The sequence below is a fragment of the Hirundo rustica genome, chromosome 20 (assembly GCF_015227805.2).
Source record: "Hirundo rustica isolate bHirRus1 chromosome 20, bHirRus1.pri.v3, whole genome shotgun sequence".
Classification (NCBI taxonomy): Eukaryota; Metazoa; Chordata; class Aves; order Passeriformes; family Hirundinidae; genus Hirundo; species Hirundo rustica.
The window spans coordinates 5154296-5164778 of NC_053469.1; the positions used below are offsets into that span (position 1 = coordinate 5154296).

The 10483-nt window shown below is 53.3% G+C and overlaps 1 protein-coding gene across 1 annotated transcript; it reads left to right on the top strand.

The window, feature by feature from the left end:
* Positions 1-468: 468 nt before the first annotated feature.
* Positions 469-7906, top strand: PTGES (prostaglandin E synthase). The gene is made up of 4 exons (XM_040083317.2): positions 469-585; positions 894-1094; positions 2499-2581; positions 4563-7906. Exons 2-4 carry the CDS (start codon positions 987-989, stop codon positions 4810-4812), a joined length of 441 nt encoding a protein of 146 aa, XP_039939251.1. The 5' UTR covers positions 469-585; positions 894-986; the 3' UTR covers positions 4813-7906.
* The last annotated feature ends 2577 nt before the right edge of the window (positions 7907-10483 follow it).

A 10483-nucleotide genomic window follows, 5' to 3' on the forward strand; every position in this document is an offset into this window, starting at 1 on the left:
TGGTGAGCTCCTGTAAGCCCCCATGCCTTTGGCTCCCTGAGGTTTGCTGCTGCTAGCACTGGGGGAGAAGGAGTTAAGTTTGCATTAAATAGCAGCCCAGCTGCCTGCAGAGGTTTTGATCCCACTCTATTCCACAATGTTTGATGGCTGAGGAAAAGCCAGCTCCAAGTTCACATGGCACTTTCTAAACCAAAGACACAATTCCATCGGGCTGCTTTGGTTCATCCTCTCGGAGAAAACCAGGACGAGCTGACTTTGGGGCGGGCAGGCTTTTCACTTCTTGCCGTTTTTGGGGCTTTGGGGTCCAGGACGTGCCCGGCTGGGTTCCAGGCTGGTCATTCCCGGAGCTGGGTCCAGCCGGGGGTGCGGGGGCAGCCCTGTCCCCTGTCCATCCCCCGGCAGGTGGATCTGTGGGAAAGGCTTGAATGCCTCTGCCGTGCAAGCGAGCGCTCAGCCAGCGACTGGGCGGGACGGGAAGCGCGGCCACGGAGGAGTGGGCTCCAGCACAGGGCTGGATGCGGCTGAGGCAGGCGCTCACCTTCTTCCGAACTCCTCCTTCCACGGCTGGAGGGGTTCGCTCCGCGGGTGAGCGGCGCCGGGCCGGGCCAGGGATGCTCGGTGCGGCTCCGTCGCTCGGGGCACAGGCGGGGAGCTGGGACGGGGGATGTGGCGGACTGGTTTAAAGGGATCGGGGGTCAAGCTGTGTGCCAGGCCCCCCTCGAGGGTGCTGTGTCCTGGCTCGGGGCAGCTCATCCGCAGGGTGCGAGGAGCGAAAGAAACCTGTTCCGTGTGTCGGCTGCGGATTCCTTACTGTCCCGGCAGGCTGGCGCGGGGTACAGGAGCTGGGGGCTCTCACTGGAAATTGAGAGGGTTTGTGTTGTGTTCAAACGCAGCTGTTCCTGCCTCTCTCCTGCGGGGCTCTCCGGAAGCCCAAGAGCTCCTCTGGCTTTGGGTGCTGAGGTGACCGAGCAGCACGTTCTCTCAAAATGATGGAAAATAAAGTGTTCCTGTCATTCACGTTCTACAGCACGATTTTGATTTTAAAAATGTATGTTGTTGCCATCATCACGGGGCAAGTGAGACTCAGAAAGAAGGTAAGATCCAGTTTCGTTTCCCTTCTCCTCCCTTTCTGGCTCCTTGCTTGGGTTTCTGTGGTTTTTTCTTTCTTCTTTTATTCCTGTAAAGTTCAACAAAATTTTCCTGAAGCAAGCTGAGTTTTCTTTGACTTCAGTTGAAAGCAAAACTTGTCTCATAGCTGCAGCAGATAAATATCTCACTTCTCTTTGACCCTTTTTGTTTGTTTCTACCATCTGTAACTTGATGTTTATAATTTTGGAAACCTAATCTAAATAATAATCAGATCTAAAATGCCAAGCAGGTGAGATGCTTCCAGAAAGAGTCTGTTTATGGTTAATTTGCAGTGTCTGGAAAAAAAAGGAGAAGAAAAAAAAAAAAAAAAAGGTTTAAGAAGAAATCATTGCAATGGTCTTTTTTGGTTTTTTTGGGACGTAGCAGAAAGTTTTTGAGCTTTTGGAGGCTGACAGGCTACAGGAATGCTCCAGGAGAGCAGCAAGTCGTGGGGAATAAAACAATAGGTGGAGGAAATTGTTCTTGGTAGGGGGTAGGGGGAAATAGAGGGAGGACCAGCTGCCTTCACGATTTGGGGACAACAGGACATTTATCACCCTCACCCCAACTCCTGGCAAAACCCAGATTTCTGTAAAATCTGTTTTAAAGTCTTTGAGGAGTTTCTGACTGCGTCAGTGGAGCAAGAAGGACATTTCTGCTCCCAGATAGAATACAAATACCCTGTGCTGTGGCATCGTTGTAACTGATGAATTATCTTCTCCCTTTGTGATTCTAAATGATGCTCCAGCCCTGGGACAGTTTGGGCTTGTAACATAATTAAAGAAAGCACCAGGGCCCTTTCCAGGCTGCAAAATGAAGCTGTCAGATGTAACCAGGTCCCTGAGGAACGGCTTCTGAGCATAGGTGGGGAGCTCACACAAATCATTTTCATTTCTAACTTCATTAGTGTAGGATCCCATTTTCCCCATGGGAAAGCCACACGGTGCCACTGCCAAAAAGCCAGCTAGGGAATATTCACTAATCAGTCAGTCTTGATTATCTTTTGGAGGCCACATTGTGTCTGCAAGCTCTCTGCCAGCTGTGATCTCGCTGGCTGGCAAAGTCTCCTCTAAATGGGTTTCATGGGAAGAACGGGACTGGGGTGAGATGGGAGCTCCCTTGAAACCCCCAATTTGGGATCTGCTCAGCAGGCAGCATTGGGTTTTTTGGAGGACAAGGAAAACTCGTGGGGAGGTGCAGGGTTTAACCCCCAGGGCGGTGTGCATGGAAGTGCAGTGCCTCTCGTTTTTATGAAAAGTGGTAACGAAGTGGGGCAGGTAAAAATCCCCACAGGACTTCAAGATTAGGGGCAAAGCTTCTACCTGTAAGGTTCTTGAAGACTGTAAGCACGTGGGGATTCTCTCTTACAGGCGTTTGCAAACCCGGAGGATGCTCTGCGCAATGGGGGATTGCAGTTCTGCCGCCAGGACCCTGACGTGGAGCGGTGCCGCAGGTGAGCAGCACCAGCATTCCCTCTGGGGCCAGCATTCCCTCTGGGGCCAGCATTCCCTCTGGGGCCACCATTCTTGGGGCCAGCGTTCCCTCTGGGGCCAGCATTCCTGGGGCCAGCATTCCCTCTGCACAGAAGAAGTCAGAAGTTAAAGGGCTCACTAATCAAGTAATATTCTAGAGGTCAGACTGCCCCGAGCTCTGCTGTGGGACCCTGCACACTGGAGCAGTTCGATCTTTAGCAGGAGCATGGTGTGCACTGGAGCAAGGGCAAGAGGAGAATCTGGGTTTGTGTCCAACATCCAGCTCTGACTAACTCTTTTCTAGGTGCTCCAAGTCCCACAGGCTCCCAATGTCTCATCCCATACCCACACTCAAAGGCTCCTCGTGTCCTGCTCCGACAGGACCCCACATCCCTGCACAGCCTGGGCAGGCAACAGAGTGACTGGTCCCAGTGCTGTAGGCAGCTGCCCTTTGGGGGGATTTAGGAAGACTCTGAACAGGATTGCGATAACTTTTGCCTCTCTGATTGGGCAAACTCTGAATGCTACCCTTCTTCTGTGAGAGTCACAGTTTGTCAGAGGTAAAACACGGGGTGATTCAGCCCTGGGCTTGATTTGCTGTCCCCCTTGCTGAAGGGGGTGCCCCAAGTGCTAGGCTGGATTGTTGGTGATGTACAGGAGAGGGACTGGAGCTGTGCCCTGCAGTCCTTGAGCCCTGGGCTATGTGTGGGGACCTCATTGCTCATGTCCCACTGCCTCCAGTATCTGCTTTAGAAAACATCCAGTGCCCCTGCAGCCAGACTGCCAGGGGGAGCAGGAGGATGGAAAATGATCCATTTCCTTCCTAGCAAAAAGCAAATAATAGCAGAAATAATAATCACAACCTTATTTTGGTTATTCAGAATGAACAAACTTCCATAAAAATAAATAACTGGAGCTGCAGCAAAAACCTGGGGCAGCCTGGGATGTGAATTGGGCAGCTAAAGCTCTCAGAGTCCATTCTTGCTGATCTATTTGCAGCCCTGGAGAAGAAAGATTCCATCTAAAGTGTTTCCCCAGAGCAAGGGCGATGTCAGCTTTTCACATCAGACTGGAGGGGAGCAGAGCCAGGGGTCAGTGCAGGGCAGGGGCAGAGCAGGGCAGGTTATTTACCCTCTGCCTCTTAAAGAGGCCCCTGGCTGCCTCTCAGCTCTCTCCTTTCTCCTACTGCTTCTTCCATTTGTCCTTCCAGCCCTGCTGAGCCTCCAGGTCCTTGGGGTTTGTTCAGAGGTTGGTTCCTGGGGGAGGAGGGACACAGCCCACAGTCATGGCACGGTAGCACTGTGGGTGGTGTCAGCGATGCTGTGACACCCGGGCAGGTGCACGTTCAGCTGGAGCGAAGGGTTTGGCCCCGTCAGTGCTGATGTGTCACCACGTGGCCACAGGGTCCCCTCCAGCCGTACTGTGGCACTGTTACCCAGGTGCTGCTGGGTGTGGGGGTTGTTGGGCCCCCCCCGTGCCTCCTCCCCAATCCCCTTTGGATGCATTTATGGAGAGAGGTGAAACCACAAACCCTCTCATCCTGTGAGTTTCTCCACTGGAGGAGCTGTGGTCTGGAACTGCCTTTTCTTGTGTAGCAAGGCCACATCTGGGGCCATGCCGTGCTGGCACCACACCAGTTTTGAGCTTTTTGCAGCTTCGCAGAGTTTTTGTTTTGCTCTGTTTATTTGAAAGCTCCAGCCCTCGAGCTGTCATCTGCTGTGGCAAAGGCGTCCCAGTCACGGAGAGAAAGTTTCAGGAGCTCAGTGTCCCAAGGGAGAGACACAGGGTGTGAAATTCTCCTGCCTCTGTGTGTAAGGGAGAACTGATGCTTTTGGGAGCTGTGTCTGCCCCATCCAATGATGGAGAGGCTCAGCAGCACCTAGGGATTGGTAGTCTGGCTAGAAGGAATGAGAGAAAACAGGGAATTCCGGTGGGAAGGAACAACCTTACCATGCTTTTCAGAGCCCACCGCAATGACATGGAGAACATCTTTCCCTTCCTCTTCCTTGGAGCCATCTACTCCCTGCTGGATCCCAGTCCCACGGTGGCCAGGATCCATTTCCTCATCTTCTGCGTGGGACGGGTCATCCACACCATCGCCTACCTCCTGCGGCTCAGGGCACCCACACGCTCCGTGGCCTACAGCGTGGCCCAGCTGCCCTGCTTCTCCATGGCCCTGCAGATCCTCCTGGCCACCACCCCGTACTGGTAACACCCAGAGGGACCAAACCCCCTCATCCTGACGCTGCTGGTCCCCCCTGCGAGTGGGAGAGTGTGTGTGAGTGTGTGTGTGTGTGTGTGTGTGTGTGTGTGTGTGTGTGTGTGTGAGGTGGCACCAGGGAGGTCACCTGCACCATGAGGATGTTCACTGCAGCCTCCATGAAATTCCACTGCCATCGGAATTTGTCAGAGAAGTCACCGGCGAGAAGGGACACGCAGGAATGGATGTGGAGGCAGGTTTCCCTCTCTCCTGCTGAGGATGAGAGGTGGAAAGCACATGGACTACCCCTCGAGGAAGGGGAAGGAAAGATTTTTTTGTGTTTAAGACTGTGATGGGGAAGACGTGCCTTTTCCTCCTGGTCATCAATATCCCCTGAATCAAGCAGGGAAAATCAGGAGGGCCCCACAAGATCTCTAAGTCAGCAGATGTGGTTGGTAGCAGAGGTTATAAAGCAGCCACCCTTCTCCTGCCCAGCCATGTGCATCTCTGGGAATGTGAGTCCCTTAGGACTTCGTCCCTTAGGTTCCCCCTCCACCAGGGAGGACAGGAGGTAGGTTCCTTCCAGGCAGCATAACAGGGAAGTCAAAATCTCAGGGGTGAAGCTGCAAAGCCGTTGAAGCGTTCAGTGCTCCCAGTGCCACTTCATCTCACGCCATGGGACACAGCTCCTTGCCAGGAGCCTCACTGCAGGCAGAACCCTGCTAGATCCTGGCAACTCCCAGCCAGCAGCACCTGGGGCTTTTCCATCTCAGCCTCACCACAGCAAGATGCAGAGCGACATGCCTGGAGAAGCCAGAAGGAATCCTGGACACAGAGCCTGAACCTTTGCTGGACACAAAGTTCTGGGACTTCTGGAAAGTCTAAAATGCTGGCACAAAACAGGGGACTTGCAGACAGAGTTTTCTCCCAAAGGGCCGTCTAGTCCACATGCCACTAATACCTGAAAATGGCCCCAGGGCATCAGACTGAGTTTCTCCCCCCCTCTTTGTAGCCTTTCTCTGGGTGAAGATTGGCCGTTGCTATTTGGGAAATGTGCCGTGATCGCCTTAGGGGTGTTTTCTTTCAGCTGTTTCCTGCTGTCCCGCTGCTGCCACGCTGTTCACAGCCTGGACCAGCTGGTGCTTGCAGAAAGCTCTGGAAATGAGCAGAGGGGCTTTGAAGGGAGTATTGCTGCTCTGCAGTGTCACGTTGGAGAGAGGAGGCCGGGACCAGGTGCATGGTGACAAAGGTGCAATGGTATTGCACGGTGGCAAAGGCACACACAGCTGTCCCCAGGTGCAAGGGGGTGCTCCCAGCTGCAGCAGAAATGGAGCATCCCTCTGGAGGAGAGGGCAGGAGGAAACCTCTGCTCTTCAGAGCCTCCTCCCTCCTCTGAGAGCAACACAGAATTTGAATAACATCACAGGGGCAAGCCAGAATGAGGAGAAAATAGTTTCCCCTTCCACCTGTCCTGTGCACTAAGGCTGTGCCCTCAGCTCTGCTCTCCTCAGAGAGACCTCACTGAGCACTGGGGGCACACCTGCTCAGACTGATGTTTAGCCTTGCTCAGCTCAGGTAGAAGTTTCTCTACCAGTAGCTCCATCCCAGTGCAGTTGTGGCCTCAGGCTGAGCCGTGTGGTGAAGTTTGGAGTGGAATTCTTTGCTCTCCCACTGCGAGGAAGGTGGGCAGGATTGCACGTTCAGCAGTTCACTCTTGGCCACTTCTCCTCCACGCAGATGTCTGGGTAACACAGACCCCTCTTAACAAGTCTTTTCTGCCTCACATGGTGCACAAGGTCTTGAACTCCTGTATGTTTCTCTGCTGCTGCACATGCATCCTGGTGGCAGGAAGCAAATATTCCCAATAAAAACAAATCATTGTGCTCTGATACATCCTTCCTTCGGGAGCAGCAGATGCAGCTGGGCAGCAGCTGGGTCCAGCCCCAGCAGGATGTTAAACCCCACTGTAGAGCCTGGAGTGTCCTGGGACTTCTAAAGAGGCATCCTTTTCCTCTGCACTCACCTGCCCTGCAGAGGAACCTCTTTTCTAGGTGTGCATTATTTGTGCTGATCCTTTAAATTCAGCAGAGCTGGGGATTACGAGCAGTCCTGCTCAGTTTTCCTTCCCTGAGTAGCAAGCTGTTACAAAGCCTGGTGTTCACCCAAAAATCCTGGAGGGCTGGAGAAGCTCAGGTAAGATGTGGTTGCTTTTGTTCCTGTTCTTAGGACTTGTAAAGGAGCTGCTTGTATTTTCCAAGATAAGTAGTCCCCTTTTTTTGCACTAAGTTGCTGAGAAACAAGTGCTTCATTTCTCTGTTTTCCCCGTATTTTCCTAAGTTGTTGGTGGCTGGGAGGTGTTGCCCTGTCAGTGTATGTGTTAGTTTCATAAAATGGCTCCACTCGGTTGTTTTCATTCCCTGTTTGTTTTCAAATGGGGAAGGCAGTGGTTTTATAAAATGGACTCTCTCCAGTACACGTTGCTGTGGTTGGAGATGTGGCTGGGATGGAGATTTTGGCATGAGAAGGAAGAAAGGAGGCTACAGAACCCCCGTCCAACCCCCAGACCTGCCAGCTGCTTCAGCCTCTTCTCGGCTGCCTGTCCAGTGCCTGAGGCTGATGCCCTGCTCAGGGAAGCTGAGGTTACATGCAAAGCTCTACTTTCTTCCTTTTATAAGAAAAAAAAAAAATAAACTCTGCTTACTGGCTGCAGGGGAAAGCTTGGGAACGTGAACTCGTGGCTCAAAAGAAAACAAACATGAAAAGCCTACAAGGCAAACTTGAGAGAGGCCCAAGCATTGCACTTATTTTGAAGCGTTGTGGAAGTTTAGGGGAAGCAGGACTGGGCTGGGCTGGGTTGCTTGGGCAGCACCAGTCCCATCAGGGCTCTCCTGGGACTGGGTGGTCAGAGCCACTGGCTCTCTCCTGGACACTGCCAGTGTTTGCTGCATGTGGGGGGCATCCCTGCCTTTTCCCACTTACTTAAAGCCCAGAGCTCCCAAATTCCTGCTCTGGCATCAGTATGGGCAAAGGATGTGCCCAGTGTCTCCTACTGCTTCAGAGAGCAAGGACAGTGGCTGCACCCAGCAGTCTCTGGGGTTTGGTGTGTGCCTTGTATGTCCCACAACTTGTTTTTCACACCTGGCTCAAACAGGAATCGGCAACGCTGTGAAACCCACCTGGGACTGCAGAACAACAGCTTGGTGCTCAAATGGGTACAAACTAAAGGAGGAGAAATATAGGTTAGACATTGGGAAGAATTTTTTTACTGTAAAGTGTGATGAGACACTGGTACAGGCTGCCCACGGAGGCTGTGGATGCCCCAGCCCTGGCAGAGTTCAAAGCCAGGCTGGATGAGAACTTTGGTTTAATTCAAACTGTCCCTTCCTACAGCAGGATGGGTTGGGAGCAGGTGATCTTTAAGGTCCATTCCACTCCCTTCTGTGGTTAAATGTGTGAATGTGGTTCACACAACCACTGTCATTCCTCGGGGTGTCTGGAGCTGGGAGAAAAGCAAGCAGAGACCCAGCACAGGCCGCTTTCCGTCCCACACTCTTTCAGGTTGTTCAAGCCCCAGGATCCCTCCTACCCCTGAGCACTGGACACACCTCTTCCTTACCTGCCTGCATCACTCCCTTCATCCAGACCTTCCCCTGGAGGGATCTGGACCAAGATTCTTCTTGAGCAGCTCTCCTTTAACACAGATCACTCTTTTCTGTCCTCCCCAAATCTCCCATTCCCTCTAGCAGATGGGATTTTGATACACAATTCCCCTTATTCCTCTTGAGGAATTGAAATTCCGGTGACTTGGAGGGAGAATGAGAGGAGCCAGCTCTACAGGCACGGGCATTCGGAGGTGGAGAGGGTAACGGTGCTTCCCTGCTGCTCTCTGGCACACCAGGATGAAGCTGGCACCGAGATAACTTTTTCCCGCGGGCGTTTTCTAACCCTGCTGCGGGGCTGAGCTGCGAGACGTCCCCTGTTTGACACGGGGGGCGAACCCCGGACAGGGGCGAGGGAGAAGGCCGGGTGCGGAGCGGAGCGGAGCAGCGCGATGGGGGCTCGCCCCCGGCCCGCCGCGTTCCGCAGGCTGCGCTGCGCTGCGCGGGGCTGCAGCACCCTCGTGTGGCTGCGGGACCCTGCGGGGGACACGGGGACCCTGCTCGGGACCCGCACCCGCGGATCCTCCGCTCCCCGTCTGCCGGCCAGAGAGCTGGGGGTGCGCATGGAGGTGTTTAGGAGGGAGGGAGGGTGCCATTCCTTGAGGAACGGGTTGAGGGGGAGGAGGCTGGTATCTGCTCCAGTGCCCATCAGCCTCTCCAAAGCAGGCAGATGCGCTGCCAGTTCCAGGGAGGTCCTCCCATCAACCCAGACTTGCTCTCTCGGAGTCACCTGGTTGAAAACAGTCTGGTTTGAGGGAGGAAACAGCTTGCAAACTTCTCCTGCTTCTGAAGTTGTGGTGTATGGGTGCACCGCTGTGCATCTCTGCGCAATAGTTCTCCCTTATACGTGGTAACTCTTCCTGGGCTTTGTGACACCAGCTACAAAAGGAACCTCTGCTTCCTCCCTTCTTCCCAGGTAATCATAAAGCATTACACCCCCTGTGCATAGCTACCATCCAGCTTCTCTGCTGCCTTAGGCTGCTTCCCTGTGGGGCTGGAAAGAAGCAGCGGCGAGCAAAATATCTGCTGAAGGGAGGAGATGCTCCTTCCTTATGGAATGTAGAGTTTGGGGTGAGCATGGCAACCCCCATCGCTCCAAAGGGCAGGAGCGGCTCGGCTGCTGGGAGGTGACGCGTTTCTGTCACAGGAACATGGGTTTCTGCAGTTTGTGGATGGTGCCAGCAGGACTCCGAGGGTCTTCAGACCTTCCCGTTGCCACCAGAGGGAGAAGGGCTCAGCAGCACAAGGATAATGGGAAAGGAGGATACTGTAACCGCGATATGTCTGTAATTCATTCTGCATGGGGATAACCAGGCGGGTGTCCCTGTGAGCTCTGTTTTGTCTTGCTGCTGTAGCAGCCGCTGCTGATGACAACACAAAATTGTTCTCATTAAAATATTCTAGGGGCGAACTTCAACTTTTCATCAGTTAGCAAGTCATGCACCAATGTCAGGCTGTGGGGTCAAAAACAAGGAAAGGGGATCTAGAAAGATCCTCCCATCACCTGAGACCCGCCCTTTTGGAATCCCCTGGTTGGAAAACAACTGCTTTGAGGAAGGAAACACTTTGCAAATGTCTTTGCAACCTTCCCCCACTCCCAAAGTGGTAGTGCATGGATGGAGACCAGCTTTCCTGCTGAAATTAGTACTGGTGATGGATGTGCCCTTCCTGAGAGGAAAATGCCCCTGTCCTGGAAGAATAGAGGCTGCACAACGCCTTTGAGCTCCTCTTCATTGGCAGCCTTCCCCCAGTATCTCCCTCTCCTGTGGAGTGCAGACCCTGCCAAGTGAGCTGCAGCTCTCCACACTTGTCTGTCTCCTGGTTTGAGACCCCCAGATGTCCATCAGCTCCTGGGAGCTGACTGACCGTGGGTTGAGACCTTCTGCTCTAGTGAAAGATGAACTGAAGTTGGGACAGTTCAGGCAGGAAATAAGTTACATACTTCCAGCAGTCAACAGTAATGAGTCACTGGAGGAATCTGCCCTGGGATCTGTAAGTCCATCACTTCCAAGGGTCTTTTGACT

Bases quoted from the DNA above. Each gene is read 5' to 3' on its own strand.
- PTGES (XM_040083317.2), top strand. From the start codon at position 987: ATGATGGAAAATAAAGTGTTCCTGTCATTCACGTTCTACAGCACGATT. The intron at 1,095-2,498 runs GTAAGATCCAGT...TCTCTCTTACAG, and splicing joins AAGTGAGACTCAGAAAGAAG to GCGTTTGCAAACCCGGAGGA. The intron at 2,582-4,562 runs GTGAGCAGCACC...CATGCTTTTCAG, and splicing joins GACGTGGAGCGGTGCCGCAG to AGCCCACCGCAATGACATGG.